This window comes from Lepidochelys kempii, chromosome 2, assembly GCF_965140265.1.
Source record: "Lepidochelys kempii isolate rLepKem1 chromosome 2, rLepKem1.hap2, whole genome shotgun sequence".
NCBI lineage: Eukaryota > Metazoa > Chordata > Testudines > Cheloniidae > Lepidochelys > Lepidochelys kempii.
In genome coordinates this window covers 162,281,385-162,299,129 of record NC_133257.1, presented here as the reverse complement: position 1 = coordinate 162,299,129, position 17,745 = coordinate 162,281,385, and the positions used below count along the sequence as shown (strand labels likewise).

Genomic DNA, 17,745 nt, shown 5'->3' with positions numbered 1-17,745 from the left:
ACACCCTAGAAATCACCAACAGGCAATCCATGCACTGGAATAAAAATTGACAATTATCCTGTAGTATCAATATGGCTAAAAGGACTAAAAACAAAACATCAGAGCAAAGTGGGACCTTTTAAGTACCAAAAATTGCTGGACTTCCTTCAAACATATACACAACATATAGCCACAGTTTTAATTTATGGCAGCATAAAAAACATTGCCAAAAAGGTCTATATCAGAGCCTTCCACTACTTCTGAAAAGAGCTTCATCTTCAGAGTTTTGGATTGTAGCCATTTATGCTAAACAGGGGTCTTAATTTATACGATTCACATCAAAATCTATCCTTAATCTTTCAACCGGTGACCTGAATGCAGACAAAACCTTCAAAAACGTTTCCACACATTTTAATCCGACCTGCTAAATTCTCTGCCCTCATTAGTATTTCATAATTTACCTGACATCAAGAGTATGAAATTTTCCTTTCGTCTTATTTCAAAGATTTGGATAGAAGAAAGGTCGCATAATCTCATGAACCAAGTAGAAATCTTCTTTAAACCCTGGAAACAAAATCCAAAATGGTCCTTAAAACCATTGTGGTTACAGAATTCAAGCAGAATTTCACAAAAGGAAAGTGGCAATTTACTAGCTTTCCTGGCATAACAAATTGCTCCTAGCAAAGCATTTTTTGATAGAGACATAGAAGGATTCTCTTCTCCAAATGGCTGAAACTATACTTTTTAAGCCTCCCTTGCCAAATGTATTTCTCATTTCTCAAATCTCAATTAAGGAAAACAGGATATGTGACGGCTTGGACCGAAGTGGATGATTATAGTGTCTGAGGATGAGAAGTTATTAAAATAATTTAAACCTACTCTGCTTTGGCTTACAGTGGCAACCTAATTTTTAAAGTATTAATTTTTTTTTTTATAAGAAAAACAAGATTTATACCTTCTGCTTTTTGGGGGAAATAAATATTAAAAAACTCACACCAACAAGAAAACTTAGGCCAGATTCTGCAAGAGGCTCAAAATACCCTATGCATTTTGTCTAATATGGAAATATCTTCGAAGAGCCTCCTGCTCTTGACAGTAAGACCAGATGAAAAAAGGTTCCGACACTGAAAAAGAAAGCCCTTGATCAGATGCTTTCAGATTTTTAGCATTACTATAGTCATTGCATCAACTGCAATTTTCTTCAGTCTACTTATCAAATAGCAATATAAGTATGACTTCAAATTCTTAGCTGGCTGAACTTTCAAACTAGCAACTTCAAACAAAGGAGTATCCACTGCTTTTTCCTAAACTTGGTGCAAAGCCTTCTCAAAACCTTCATGATAATGATGGCACTATTTAGAGCTGACGGGAAAGAATGGTAGGCTTTTAGTTCCTTCTCTGAATTATCTCCTTTTACATTAGTAAAATCTGAATAGAACAATATATCCTGAAAGTATACAAAAATTCTGGTAATTTATGGATCTAATCAAGTCTCTATGCCCAATTAGCATACTGTGTCACATGTAAACAAATGAGGTATCATTAGTGGCTGGGACACCTCTATATCCATATTCTCTACATTTGAATATACAGGAATTTATACTATGGTCTTGACACAAGGATTTATGATGCTGCCTTAAATCATTAAGACGACAAATTGATGGAGTTATGGGATGAGGGATAAGCGTGCAGCTTCAAAACACTCAAATACAGGAGTAAGTCTAAATTATTTAAAATGCTGTCTGGAAAAGTAGTACCTTTACATATTCTCTGATGTGCTAACTTATCAGTCTTGGTTTCAATATACCTACTTAAGTAACTTAAGGCAGGAAAAATAAAGTTTGAGAAAAGCATGCAAGTCGGATTCTCTCTGCCAAATTAAATTATGATTCAAACAAGCAGCTTCTAATATACAGCAACTGCTATTCGATGCAAATCCATTTAAGATCTGAAGAGTTAACTTCAGTATGAGCTCATGTGTAAGCATACAATATTTCGGGCAGGTCTACACTTACAACGCTTCAGCTGCACCATTGCAACTCTTCAGGGAAGACGTTACAATGCCGATGGGAGATCTCCTCCCATCACCGTAGTTAATCCACCTCCATAAGAAGCTCTTCCATTGACATAGTGCTGTCTACACTGGGGGTTAGGTCAGTATAACTGTGTCACTCAGGAGTGTGGATTTTTCATACCCCAAGTTTACAGTGAAGACCTGGCCTTCATATTGTAAGACAGATAGGCAGGAAGTTTTATAAGGTGATTTCTTGTAAATAAGATTTCAGCAGAGCAAATGAAATACATTATATTAAGCCTTTTGAAAATGTCCCTTGTACCCAAGTCCCAAGCTACAAATAGTCTTGTGCGGGTCAAGGGGATGAGAGAGAAAGAAGCCATTCCCACAGTGAACTCACATAAAGCAGTCTTTCACAAAGCTGCAAATTCTGCAATTCCAACTCTTTTGGCAATATTCTGCAGAACCTATCAGTTTAAAAAATTATATATATTTTCTAGCCCCTCTTGGTTGTGAAGGTAATCCTGAAAACATGAACTGAGTGTACACCAATGCAGTTTTTTCTGCAAAGAACCTGCAATAATATCCGAGTTGTAAACTGTCCCACTCACTGCAATGGTTTAGCTCAATCTTCAGATAAATATGCATGTCAGCACTTTATTTTACTGTTGATAATTTTGGCACAAATATTTACCATTTATAGCGCAGTAGCACCTACAGGCCAATATCTTATTGTGCTAACTTCTACACAAAATATGGTGACAATTCCTTCCTCAAAGAGCAGATATCCCCAGATGAACTGCTTATCCTCTGATTCCAAACTGCCTCCCCTCCTCCTCAGGAACTAACATTTCTAATTTTACACTACGCAGCTGCCATACCTTCCATCTAATCCAGAAAAAAAAACTAGTTACTTACCTGTAATTGTAACTGTTGTTCTTTGAGATGTGGGCAAAGACCTGTAACTCAGGTGTGTGTGTGCGCCCAGTGCACCAAAGTTAGAGAATTTTGCTTAGCAGTACCCACAGGTGTGGTGCTTGCATACCTCCCTTCACAGTCCCTGCCATGGCTTTATAAGGGCAGCACCACCCTGGCTCCCATCAGTTCCTTCTCAACCAGGGACTGCTGTGCAGTCAGGCCCCTCCAAAGAGTCCTGGAGCAGGTACAGTCTGGGATTACTTGGCCCAACTCAAATTACTAACCAAGGCCTGATAATTCAAACTGTAGTACAGAGTCAAGAATCAGGCACACAATTTTTACAAAGACAGATTGCATAAAATTACCTCAGGCAGAGTTAGAAATAAAACCTGGTTTCTAGTACAACATCCAGATTTTATGCACTAAACTACATGGCCCTACAGACTGAACATGTCAAAAAGACGTTTTGTGTATACATTAGACACTTAGTAGCAACATATCAGCATCCTTTTGCTGTGTTGATTCTAAGTGGCTATTGCTGTTATGGGGAGCGTCTGACCAAAGATGCATGAAGAGTGTTTTGGAAGGGGGGAAGGAGATGGAGGGGGTGGGATGGGGGAACCCCAAGTTTGTGGGGAATTGGGCAGGGGAACCCTGGGTTTGGTAGGGGTGCCCCCAGTGAGCAAAAACAGTGAGTGAGCCCAGCTGCCAGGAACAGGCTAAGCTGGCAGCTTCATGCTCCATCCCAGCAAGGGATGGGATGGCTGGGGAGAGTACCACATGCAGTCTGCAATGGAGGGGGGCAGGGGAAAGGGGAGAAAATGGCTCCTAGCAACAACAGCAGAGATGGGAGGGCATGAGGGGGACAGGTCAGTGCCTTGCAGATTCAGGTCTCCTGACCACCAACTGCAAAAAAAGCACGCACACATCCTGCCAGCAGCAACCAAGATGGAAGGGACAGCTCAGTGCACCGGGGGGAGAGGGGGTGTCCCCCGATACGCCACACTGCAAAATAGAAAAAAACCCGCCCCCGCAAGCCAGATGCTAAGGAAGGGAGGAGGAAACCTTCCAGCTGTGCCTCTGCTGCTCCTCCAAGCCCAGCTCCCTGCCTTTCACCCCCACTTAAAAACCCGCTCTTACAGACCCTCCCTCCCACACATGCTCTCCATGCAGATTCTGTCAGGCAGGCCCTGAGCTGCACTGAAGGGCCAGGGTCTGGAGGGGAATGGAAAGATGCAGTTGGGGTGGGAGGCGGCAACACCCCTACATATCCCCCCCAATCTCTGCCCCTGGATGTGACATCACAGTATCACAAATGTTGCTTTTACACGGTGGCTATGTTGCTGTTACCGAATGGACAATTCACAGTAGGGAAAGTGTTCCCAGGGGAAACGTTGCTTGTAAGCGTCAGTTGCTCTTACAATGTGTTGCTGCAAACAAGCATCTACTGTACTTTTTCTAATCACTGCACCACTCTCCTCGGCCAAAGCCAAAGATAAAGCCCAGTATTCATAACTGACAACAGAACACTGGAAAACAAACAGCTGTATATCCCGTTGGCAAAGTATGAGTCAACTCCCTCTCTAGCAGTTGGTCCACACTAGTAACAGCAGTTATTCCTGTAGCTCAAATGGCAGAGGCCTGAGTTGGGAATCTGAAGGTCTATAAATCAAATCATTCATGGCTGCATAAAGTAAAAAAAGAATTTCCATTGTTTTAAAAAATTGATTCAATTCATACAGAGAGAAAACATGTTTTTAACAATAACACTTGTTTTAAATAACTTATAAATCACGTGTGTGTAGAAACTAGATTTTTTCACATTTCAGTCATTTGTGACCTATTTGAATGGAGGAGCATTCAAAGGACTTTTCACAACGGGGGAGGAATGTCACTATCCCTAGTGTAGGCTAGGGTAATATCCCTACACAAGCTTATAAAAGCAGGAAATTGCTCTCTACTGGGAAGCTGGGAAAGAAGAATAAAAGTAGGTCCCATGGGAGGTACAAATGGGATCGGTACCAGGAAGCTGGTACCGAGAAGTGTTCTCGAAGGGCTGGTACCAAGATAGAAACCAAGTAAGTCTCAATACCACTGAGGGAAGATCAGCTGGTACAGTGAAAGTCTCCAGCACCCAGGGGGAGAGGTTACTGATGCTCAGGTGGTCAGTACTGTCCCAGAACATGCTCTGGTACCAGAAATGATGAGGTATTTCCCCATACCAAGGGCGATGGAGAGCTAATCAGGACTGTTCTCTTGAGCTGATCTAGGTTATTGGTCTTAGATTTCTCAGTCAGATGGCTCTAAGCTCCTCTTAGTCTTTTGTCCTACTCTGCTCCAGGGAAAGTATAATGATGCCAAGATCTACCTTCTCTGGCAGGGTCTGAACTGGGGAACCTGGACTGGAGCCAGGTGGGATGATGTCCTGAGGACTATGCCAATCTTGAATCCTTTTCTTGGTATCAGTAGTCAGCACTTGGGGAATGGAGTCTCTACTCCCAGAGCAGTGTGGAAGTCAGATTTATGGATCTGGGGCCATTCTGTTTAGTCAAGGGAAGGCCTTTCAGAGTCTGAGGTAAATGTCATGAACCACCCTAACAGGAACAATTTGAGATGAAATTCCCTCAACTTTCTGCAGTTCTTTTAACAAGAGAAGAACTGCAGTCAACCAAATATCTGGGATATGAGACTCAAGCAGAAAAGGCATTTGTTGTGGCCATCAGTTAAGGTGACTGGCCTGTCACAAGAGGGACAGGGCTTGAACACCAAGGTCTTAGATTCCACCATGAAAGCGATGAGGCACAAATGCCTGAGGAGATTCGCTGGGTAGAAAAAAAGGAGGGGGGGGGGAAATGCTGCTAATGGGCAGAAAAAAAAAAAACTATTAAACACTATTACTATTATTTACAAAAACCTTTCTGACTAGCATTAGCAGACACTGGAGTTCTGACTTGCTGTCATGGGCAGTAAGAGGAATATATGCTGAGAAGTCTGAACTTCATTTAATCCATCGTTTCAAAATCTAATACTATAACTTTGAAGTAAAGTAATACTTATCCATGTTCTTACATCTTTGCTTTCCTTTTTCACAAAAAAACTGGTTCTCAATATGAACTATTTGTGCAGTCTCAGAGCGCAAAAAGACCTATAATATATAGAGCTACTCAAAAAAAAAAATCTCACATTTCAGATTAAGTCAAAGTACAAGTGATTTAGCAATACAAATCCACATTTTAGCCATTGCAAATTAGTAGTAGTTGTGTAACAGACATTTTAGCAATATTCTAGCAGAAATTAAAGCCTCAATTTCCATTACACTAATTTACTCCTGTGGGAATTCTGTGCCACGGCACAATGCAGAATTTTGCAGAAATTAATGTTGGATGTGCAGGATTTCCTTTCCCCCCACAAAAAGGGGCTGCAGAGATGTTGGCCGCCGGACCCAGCAGAGCCCAGCTCGCATATAGAAGACAAGGCCAAGGGGGTGTGGGCACTAACAGAGCAGCTGTAGTTCCAAGCACACCCTGAAGGAAGGAGGCGGTGGCACGCAGGAAACTACGTGCCAAATTGGGACCCAGCATCAGGCTGTTTCTCTCTGGATTCCTGAACTCTAGGAGGGTAGGAGTTGTAAATGTCTGGGCCGGGGGGAGCCCCATGGCTGGCCTCTGGGGGGACACTGTGTGAGTATCTGGGCCGGGGGGGAGAGGGGGGGTGCTGCGGCTGGACCAAGGAGGGGATGGGGTATGAGTGTCTGGCCCCCCCGACTGAGCTCTGGGGGGGAAGGGTCAGAGAAGCAGGAACTGGGTTGTCTTAGAGGTTTCTTTAACTCTCTACTCCTGGGGGAATTTCTGCGTGTGACTGTACTGTTACAGACATACTTGCTGGCAGGTATTTTGAAATAAATTACCAAAATAAATGAAACAGGCATGATTATATAGTGTTATTTTGACAATAAAATTGGCAAATTTTGCACAATTTTAAAATACTGTGTGCAGAATATTTAATTTTTTGGCACAAAATTCTCCCAGGAGTAACTATTTCACAACCAAATGTCCAGCTATTATTTTTAAATTTTATCTTTGTTAGGTATCTTATGCTACAAATATCACATCTGAAATGGTATGTAGAAATATATAACACTGGGAAAAAATGTGTGAATGCTTTAAATCCTTTCCAAACTCACTTATCCTTTTAAAATACAACCACCATCATTATTGTACAAAAAACAGCCAGGTACAAAGACTACTACACATCAGTTAAAGCAAAACGAGTCTAGTTACTGCACAAGATACATAACTTTACATGTTTAACTCAAAATTCACTGTCTTTTCATAGTATGTTTTACAATGCTAACATTTAAATTTAAATTTGAGTTTCCTTTTGTTTTATATGTTAATAGCACAGTAAAAAGGCCTATGTGACAGCTTATTACATCCACAAAACAGTACCATCCGTTTGCATAATTTTGCTAGACACTGTCAAACATGTCATTATGGGATCCTTAATCACCTTATTGCACTACTGTAGCATCACAATATGAATGCAAAATGAGTAGTTCAAGGAAGTGCCTATGAATATCCAGAAAAACTTAAAGGATTAATAAGGTTAAATAATACACTACACTGTATCAGACCATCAAGTCCAGAATCCTACAGCAAAATACAGAATCTTAAGCAAAAAAGCCCACAGATATGCCATGCTAATTATGCAATGCCACACAAGGAAGAAAAATTCCTTTTAAATTTTGTAGGTCAAAATATGCTTTTAAGTCTGGTATTTGATTGCCCTTATTGTCCTATTTTGCATAATTAAGAAACTACCTTGCCTATTATTGGTTAATTTAGATTATCTTTACCTACAAAATATGACTATCAAATGGCTAAGTAAATAGTCTTACACCTGCACACAATTCATTTACAGTTAAGTGCAAAGATGAGAAATTAAAAGTAATTGCACCCTCAAACTGGTATAATTAAAGACAATTTTTCAAAGCAATAGTGAGGTCAGTAAGCATTAAAAAGTGGTTCTATTTTACTTTTCTTGTGAATCTCAAAGCATAACATCACTTGAGTTGGAACAGAACTTCAATCAATTCTTAACTTCCAAATGAGGCAACTGTTTCTGAATTTTTCTCTTCCATTTTTCTCTCCAGCAAGAAAGTTCTAGAAACCAACGTATCAAACTTAGATCAAAGAAAAGCAATCGTAGATCACTCGCCCTCAACAATAATCTTTAAACAAACAAAAAACCCCAAAATAACCCCACAACTTTTGAGCCCCTTACAACTAAAACCAATCTGGAACATTACAGAATTAACCAAAAGTCTTATACACTGTACCACAAAGACGCTCTCCCTATTCAAATAGCGTATGCTATCAGGGCTAGAGCCTACAAATGAATCCAAATAGCTGGAACCATATGCTTGGACAGATCCATTTACAAGAGATAGCCATAAGGATATAAGTGACACATTGCAGAGAGAAGAAAGGAGGATACAATTAAATATATGCAAACTTATATACACATATACATAAAATTGAAAAATCTGTGCCACTTTCAAGAAATAAAGGTCCCTCTATCATACTAAAAATACAGTCAAATAGTAATAAGTAAACAAATAACTGCAGTGTTTATCATGAAGGAATTAATCTAAATGTAAATTCATAACCCACCTCAAAATTTATTCAACGTTAATTATGAACCCATATCATTCAAAAAACAGATCTAGATACAAAGGCTTAAAGTTGATCACATTACCCTGATAGAAAACACACCACCTTCTCCAGTACTACACACCCACAGACTCCTCAAGTTACTTTTGATGTAGTATTACTTTAAAATATAGAACTACAATTTTACACAGAAAAATGGTCATCCCTCATAACCCCTGATTACATCCTTTAGGGTAGCAGGATAGGAGGAGGAATAGATCGGTCTAGCAGCTGGACTCTGAATCAGCAGCAGCCCCAGAGGAGCTTCCAGAGAAAAGAATTGAAAAGAATGCAGGCAACTGACTGGGAATAAAGTTACTTCATGAGCTCTGCACACCTGAAAGTCCCTCCCATCAAGTGGTCCGGGAAACTCCAAGAGAGCCATCTTATGATCTTTAAGAAGCTACAATTTTATTTCAGTCACTGTTAACTAAAAAATGAATATGAAAGGGTCAATATTATGCAAGCAACTTCAAATGTAGTAAAACCAGATGGACACTAGAGAACTATAGGGAACCTAAACAAAAATGTGTATCAATTACATTAAGCATATTATTTCTTCTTAAATGTTTTTCCCTACATAAAATGACAAATGTAGTTTAGTTCATTATAAATATGAAACCTCTGACTTCTTCAAACAAGTAATTGTCTCTTGAGATTTACCAGACCTGATCAAAATAATCTTTATTTTCCAGGGTAGAATTATTTAAATCAATTTTAATCATGTCCTAGGTTTGTACTTTGTTTTTTCCCCCTAAAGAAAGGGTGATTCTCACTGGCTGTTATAACCATTAAAATGTTGCTTTGCAACCAAATATAGCATTTACAATAAATTTGGTACTACTTTTTGATAGATACACTAGATCTATACACAATTATTAAAGAAATTATGTAGCTTAAGATTCATAGATATTAAGGTCAGAAGGGACCATTATGATCATCTAGTCTGACCTCCTGCACAACGCAGGCCACAGGATCTCACCCACCCACTCCTGCGATAAACCTCTCACTTATGTCTGAGCTATTGAAGTCCTCAAATCATGGTTTAAAGACTTCAAGGAGCAAAGAATCCTCCAAGAAGTGACCCGTGCCTCATGCTACAGAGGAAGGCGAAAAATCCGCAGGGCCTCTTTGAATCTGCCCTGGAGGAAAATTCCTTTCCAACCCCAAATATGGTGATCAGCTGAACCCTGAGCATATGGGTAAGATTCACCAGTCAGATACCCAGGAAAGAATTCTCTGTAGTAACTCAGATCCCACCCCATCTAACATCCCATCACAGGCCGCTGGGCCTATTTACCATGAATATTTAAAGATCAATTAATTGCCCAAATCATGTCGTTATCCCAACATAACATCCATTTATTAAAATAATTTTTACATTAAGTTAAAAAGTGCATCACTGACCATTTTCTATTTATTAAATTAATTTTTTCTCATGGTTTGGGTCAAGCTGCTTTTGGATGGAAACAAATTCAATTAAAAATGCACAAAAACAGCATTCTAAATTAGTATAATAAAATTACATTAAATGTGCTGGATACATAAAAAATTGATCAAAACATTTTGTATTTAAAAACTGATTTATTAAACAAAGGAAGTATTATATGTAGTTAGCAAACTGAAATGATTGTTTCTGGTCATCATATGCTTCAAGATTTTAGAAAAGACTGTTACCTTTTCCGTAATTGGTATTCTTTGAGCTGTGTTGCTCATGTCCATTCCATATCAGGTGTGCGAGCTCACCATATGCACTGGTGCCGGACGTTTTTCCCTCAGCAGTATCCATAGGGGACTGGCTCTTTGGCGCCCCCTGAACTGGTGTCTGCATGGCGCAGTAAAAGGGGCGCCACCTGTTCCCCTGCACCGTCAGTTCCTTCTTTCCAGAAACTCAGAGTGGAGGACGACGGGTCATGGAATGGGAATTAGTAACACATCTCAAAGAATACCAGTTACGGAAAAGGTAACTTTCTTCTCTTCTTTGAGTACTTGCTCATGTCCATTCCATGTTAGGGAACTCCAAAGCAGTACCCCTGGAGGGAATAAGAGTTCACGGACGTGTAGATTGCAACACAGCTCTGCTGAACCCAGCGTTGTTCCTGGCCTGCTGAGTGATGGCACAAGGAGCTGAAATTTTGTGGACAGAGGACCACATTGCAGCTTTACAGATGTTCTGGACAGTGATGTGTGCCAGGAAGGCTGCCGAAGACACCTGCGCTCTCATTGAATGGGCTCTGCCAATCAGTGGCAGCAGAACCCCTGCCAGGTCGTAACAGGTCCTCATGCTTGAAGTAATCCAATTGGAAATCCTCTGCGAGGACACCAGGTGACCTTTCAATCTATTTGGTGTAGCGATGAAGAGTTAGATTGATTTATGGAAAAGTTTGGTACGTGCCAAGTAAAAAGCCAAGGCCCTTGGGATGTCCAGGACTTCTCTTCACTGGTCTTGTGCAGTTTGGGACAGAACACCGGGAGGAAGATGTTCATATGGAAGGTGGAGACCACCTTCGGCAGGAAGGCCGGGTGGGGCCACAACTGAACCTTATCTTTGTAGAAGACCGTGTACGGAGGCTCTGAGGTCAAGGCTTTAATTTCAGAGATCTCTCTCAACGATGTCACCATCACGAGGAATGCGACCTTCCATGACAGGTGGGAAAAAGAGCAGGATCTCACTGTGGGATGGGAGCCTGTACCTGTAGCAAAAGTCGCTTAAGCCCTCTCAGGAACATGGGAAAACACCATCTCTCCTTGGATAAGCAGGTGAAAAGCAGAGATGGCCATCAGATGCACTCTAATGGAAGTGTGTGCCAGGCCCTGGTTCCTCAAGTGGAGCAGGTAGTCCAGGACAGCCTGTATGGAGGAACGTGAGGGAGAGTTGCCCTGTTCACACGCCCAGCAGGAAAACCTCGTCCACTTGGCCAGGTAAGTCAGTCTAGTTGAGGGCTTCCTATTTTCCAGGAAGACCTGTTGGACTCTTTCTGAACAGGTCCAGTCCTCCGGGTTCAGCCACACAGCATCCATGCCGAGAGGTGAAGGGACTCAAGGCTGGAGTGTAAGAGCTGACCATGGTCCTGTGACAGCAAGTCTAGTCAGTTGGGCAGGGTCCAGGGAGGGGCTGCTCTCCGGTTCATGAGCGTGCCGAACCAGTGCTGGCGAGGCCACGCCGGGGCAATCATGATAACCTGTGCCTTGTCTCTCTTGATCTTTGCCAGGGCACTACTGATGAGCGAAATCTGAGGGAATGCGTACATCAAGATCCCTGACACCGAGAAGAGGGAGGCATCAGAGAGAGCCCTTGCTCAGACCTTGCCAAGAACAAAACCGGTGGCATTTCCTGTTCTGTCTGGTAGCAAACAGGTGCATTCAGGGAGTTCCCCACCTTTAGGGAGGGATCTGCAGGCTGCCTCCGGATGGAGCAACCACTTGTGGTGAGAGAAGAAACGCCTGCTGAGTTGGTCCACCAGCATATTCCTGACGCCAGGAAGGTGACAAGCTTCCAGGTGGATTTTGTGGCTGAAGCAGAAGTCCCAGAGACGGAATGCCTCCTGACAGAGGGCCAACGAGCACGCTCCTCCTTGCCTGTTGATGTAGAACATTGAGGCTGTGTTGTCCGTCAGGACTCATAACAACTTGCCAGACAGGTGAGGCAGGAAGACTCCACACCCCATCCAGAATGCTCGGAACTCGGACGTTTATGTGCAACTGCGCCTCCTCCAGGAAACACATCCCCGGAGTCTGGAGGACACCAAGATGCGCAGCTGAGGTCCGAGGCACCCAACATCAACTCGGTGGAGTGAGGAGAGTTGTTGAACAGAACCCCCTCCAGGACTGTCCTGCAATCGGTCCACCATTGCAACAAGGTAATTATCGCCTGGGGAATGGTAACTATCTTTTCCACGAAGTGTTGGGACTGGGAATAGACCGTTCCCAGCCATTGTTGCAGGGGCTGCATCTGGAGCCTGGCATGGTGGACCACATAAGCGCACACGGCCTTGTGGCCCAACAGGTGCAGACAGACCCTGGCTGTCTTCAGAGGGAATGCGGAGACTTCCGCGATGAGGTTTATCAACGTGTTTGACCTCTCCACTGGCAGGAGCACTCTGGCGCAGGTCAAGTCGAGGACTGTTCCGATGAGCTCTATCCTCTGCACTGGCATGAATGTTGACTTTGTGTCGTTTACCAGTAGGCCCAGAGAGCAGCACATGGCTTGAAGTACCATGATATCCCTTTGACTTGAAACCAGGAGCTACCCATGACGAACTAGTTGTCGAGGTATGGGTAGATCTGGATACCCTGGTGCCTGGTAAGCTGCTACCACCGACATGCACTTGGTAAACACCCTTGGTGCTGTCACCAGGCCGAATGGGAGGACCGCAAACTGGCAGTGGTGGAGCTCCACCGTAAACTGGAGGAAGTGTCTGCGTCCTTGAAAGATCGCTATGTGGAAGTATGTGTCCTTCAAGTCCAGGGCGGCATACCAGACTCCCAGATCCAGGGAAGGGATAATGGAAGCCATAGAACCCATGTGGAACTTTAGCTTCTTTAGGTACTTGTTGAGGTCTCCCAGGTCCAAGATGGGCCGTAGACCACCCTGGGCCTTTGGGATTAAAAAGTACCAGGAATAGAACCCCTTGTTCTTGTACTCGAGAAGAACTTCTTCCACCACTCCCAGCTGTAGCAACCCCTTTACCTCCTGCACCAGGAGACTCTTGTGAGAGGGGTCCCTGAAGAGGGACAGGGAAGGCAGGTGGGAAGGGGGGGAGGGGTGGAAAGTAACTGGAAGGTATAACCCTGCTCCACTGTGCTGAGGACGCAGCGGTCCAGAGTTATAGCGGTCCAGGCAGGGAGGAAAAGGGCTCTTCCAATTCCTCTGCCTGAAGCCCCAGGTTAGAAGCAACCCTCTTCAAAAGTTCATGGTGCGCTTTGGCCTCATCTTGAGGAATCGGGTTCGGGGGCCCCACGATAGCCTTGTCTGGCGACGACAAGGACAATGCCAGTGTCGTGGGAGCCTCCACATCCATGGGTAGGGTCCAGCATCTTGCTCCCCTGGGTCCCTCCTGGACCTCTGGGCTCTTACCCCCCCCCCCCCCCCCCCGGAGCATCGAGCATCGGAGGGGAATGGGATATCAAGGCTGCTGGCCTCTCTGAGACTCCAGACACCGATCGGGCAGCCTAGGAAGCTTGGGAGAACCCATCAAGGGTGTCATGGGACAGATTTCAGTGCTGATAATGTAGTCGGCACCACCAGTACCGGGGCTTGTCCCCAGCTGGAGAAACCAGCGGAGTGGTCAGTACCAGATGACCAGGATCGGGCTGAGCGGTCGCTCCTGTCCAACTGGTGCCGGTCGCTGCATCCCAAAGCCAACCTGCTCGAGCGAGACTGTCTTGGTCGTGCTCTCTGGGACCAACAGTGTTCAGCGGACCTGCGTTGGATACCGAGCTATCCATACCTCTTGCTACTTAACCGGTCCCAGGATGTCCAACGGGACCGGAAGCTACTACGGGCCGGCTGCCGGGAGGATCGTCCTGAGTAGGGCGACCTCTCCTTGAAGACAGTGATGATGGCCTGGCAATTGGTGGTCTCTGGCATCAGATCGGTCCCAGGGCCTTGGAGACGATCGGGGCCAGTCCCAGAGTTCTTGCCAGGTGGCACATGCCTCAAAAGGACTGTGCCAATCTACCGGCAAGGTACAACTTGAATCCCTTGATCGGTGTCCCCAGTGTGGGGACCGAAGAGGGCTCTGCTGAGCCTGCCTCTTCAGTCCTGAAGCAGGATAGCTTTGGGTGGGCAAACACTGATGGGACGTCCCTCTCCATGGGGAATGGTACCGCTGAGGCGGGGATACACAGATAGGTCCCAACTTGGGTTTTCCCCGAGACCGGGGTATTGCAGGAGCCGGTGTGGGCAGCACTGGGAGCATCAGGATTTTTTAAGCCACTTGAAGAGCTTCAGGCGTCGACAGCACCTGAAGCTGGCTACGGCGTGCACCGTTATCTGGGGTTGCAGGTGAAGCATGGGATGGGCTGCACCACTTGATTTGAGCTGGGGCCCAACTTCCCGAAGGGGGTGTTGAGCTGCCTGGCACAGGTCACGGCTCACCTCCAGCCCTCTCTTTTCCCTTATGGGAGGGAGGAAGATCTTCCCCTTACAGTCTTTTTCAGCTTCTCTCAAGGCGTGGATGGCCCTGGCAGAGCACTGCGCACGGAGGTGACTGTGCTCAGTGCAGAGTCAGACCACTGCTCCGGTGCCGGAGTGAATACTGACTCCACTTTCAGAGGGATACTGCGCTCCTCCTTCGTTCTAGGTTTGAAGGACTTGCAGATATGGCACTTATGTGCCCTTTGCCTAAGCACCTTAGGCAGCTGGTATGAGGATCACTGATTGGCATAGGCGGTTTGCAGCGATTGCAGGGCGTAAAGCCGGGGGACCAGGGCATGCCTCGTCCCCCGGCTGAGTCCCATTCATGACTAATGAAAGTTGAGAACTACTACTAAGGGTAACTAAGAAACTACTAACTATACACAACTATATTACAGGTTTTCAAAGTTTACAAGAACAGAAAATGAAACTGGTAGCCGAAGCAGCAGATGTTCCAGCACCATCACTGGTGGCAAGAACAAACTGAGGGTGGGGGGAGCTGGCGGCGCCCCTTATACCATGTGGGCGCCACTCAAGGGGGCTCCAGAGCCGGACCCCTATGGACACTGCTGAGGGAAAAACTTCCAGAACCAGCGCATATGGCGAGCACACACACCTAATATGGAATGGACATGAGCAAGCACTCTAAGTACTAGTTGATCCTATCTTCTCTCACACTTAGTTTTTATAGATACTTTTGAAGAAAATAAGCTCTCTTGCTTTTTTAAGTCCCAATCAGTTTCTCAACTTTGAATGAACTGGCCATTGAACAGAACTAGCTGAATAAACTGAAAAGAAGAAAACATTCTCTTTGCACCTGCAAAAGGAAGAGGATCTGGCTACCAAAAGCTTGTTTTGCACTTCAAATGCTGATCCTAGGTGTTTAGCTAATGATTTTCATCAGTTTAGGGGCTTCACTTTCTTTAAAACTTTGATGCACTGCTTAATTATTTTAATAGATTCTAGTAAGTTTAGATTTAAATGATAAGGCAAGCAGTTATATTTTAAATTTAATTTTATATAGGTTTATTTTAAAGAGTAAAAATGTGTTTAAATAAAAATCAGATTTTTAGTAAATTTTTATCCACCTTACGTTACCCCCAAAAAGACCAATTTCTTTTCTTGAAAAAGCCTAATAATCGTAACTAACTTCATGGTTACAATAGTAGTAAATGGAATTTGTTGGCTTTGCTTTTAAGTTGAATTTTACAAATGAACCCCCCCCAAAACCCAGCAATTCTAACAATCTCTTGTGTCTTACAGCCTTTATATCTTCGCTGATTACCAATATATAAAAGAACAATGGTTACTATGGAGAATTTCTCATGTGTGTTCATTTAAGTAAAGCATGCTTTCAATAGAATAGAAGGTACTTACCCTTCTAACCTGACATCAGGTAATGATCTGTTGAGTGCAATCATTTCACTTGCCATTAAATTAAACTGATTTATTTTAAACATCTCTTTCATTTTTTCTTGATCCTCTTTAGGAATAACAACAGGTTTCCCCATTTCTCCAGGACCTTCGTGTGGCTTCTGTACAGGTTCTGGAACTAACAAAAAAGAACAAATTACCACTTCTTGTTTATGTTTTACAAAAGCATATCTAATTTGTTTAATGATGCAGTGTTCCATATGAAGCAAGAGCCAAAGTCAGGTGATTTAAAATTTGACATTTTTAAATACTGGAAAAATATAAACTTCTGAGTATTAATATATTTAACAAGAGCAGTTACATCTCATTCTCAGCAGCCAAAAGCACCCATCCTTTTGTCATCACATTTTGTATTGTACAAACTTACTGCATCACAAATTTAACTCAGTTATGGAATAAATCTCTACAGATTTCACAGACTTTCCGAAGGGGGGGGGGGGAGGAGATCAGCGGGGGTTTTATTTCACATCTAGTAACATCCACTTCCATAGAGATTATTAGGTTAGCAAAGAAATTTATTTTTATATAAAAAACTTTTATTTATTTAAGTGAAGACAAATCCATTTGGACTCAAATTCTGATGTGTAATATACTTTACAATTTGGCATTCTGATAAAAAATGCAATTTGAATTCATTCTTCAGAACAATCCTCTCTCAATTTTGGGAGAATTTAATTCCACCAGAATTAATCTATTACAAAATGGAAACAATGTGTTAGCTCTAGCCAATCTGTATCAACAAACAAATTTAATATTACTCCTAAGCGAGGCATAGTATTTCTGATACCAACTGTTTGCCAAGTAAAAGACAAAACCAGAAACAGAACATTATTTCATTTTGATGCTTCTGAGAAAGCATTACAAATAACTGATACTAAAAAACAAAACCAACCTATCAAAGTGGCCAGTGTTTCTTTATAAATACTCATTTGGTGATATTTTTCAAAATTCAAATTTTTTAAAAATTACACAAATAATGAAATTTCCAGACACTTGTTTTTAACTTGACCATTGGCATATATATTGGTCTATGAATCATCTAGCTATTCAATTATCAGATTAATTTTAATAGAAAATACTATAAATGAACAAAATAATTCAATGTACTCTAACAGAGTATTAACTAATTCCAGTAAGATCAAGGCACCACTCCTTTTTCTCTTCCTACTTCCCAAATATGAAATTATGAAATGTTCCTTAATTTTTGGCTAAGAGAGAATACTATAATCTTACATGAGACCAAAGAGGGAAAAAATAGCTTGTCAAGAGCAAAAACAAAATGCATCCTGTACTCACTGAAAAACTTAGAACTCAAATTATATGAATGTATAAAGAGAAACAAATGAGATATCTTGCACCTATTTCACCGAGTTTTCCCAAGTGACAGCAGGGGTGAAAACTATTAGCAACACCTAAATTCAGTTTGCTAGCATTTCCATTATAAAAGATTTTCAGAGTTTCTTCCTAGAAGCTCAAACATTTCCACTGTTTGCAACAGGCCTTTGAAATTCGGTAGGGTGAATACTCTGTGACCAAAGGAATAACTTTTC

The 17,745-nt window shown here is 42.8% G+C and overlaps 1 protein-coding gene across 11 annotated transcripts in view; it reads right to left on the bottom strand.

Annotated features, from left to right (window-relative positions):
• The window catches only part of GALNT1 (polypeptide N-acetylgalactosaminyltransferase 1), a 193,818-nt gene that overhangs the window by 93,862 nt on the left and 82,211 nt on the right, over positions 1-17,745 (bottom strand). For all 11 annotated transcript variants that reach the window (XM_073332672.1, XM_073332679.1, XM_073332671.1 and 8 more), the window contains one exon: positions 16,139-16,313. In XM_073332672.1, coding sequence (XP_073188773.1) covers positions 16,139-16,313 — 175 coding nt within the window. The remainder of the gene's footprint in view (positions 1-16,138; positions 16,314-17,745) is intronic.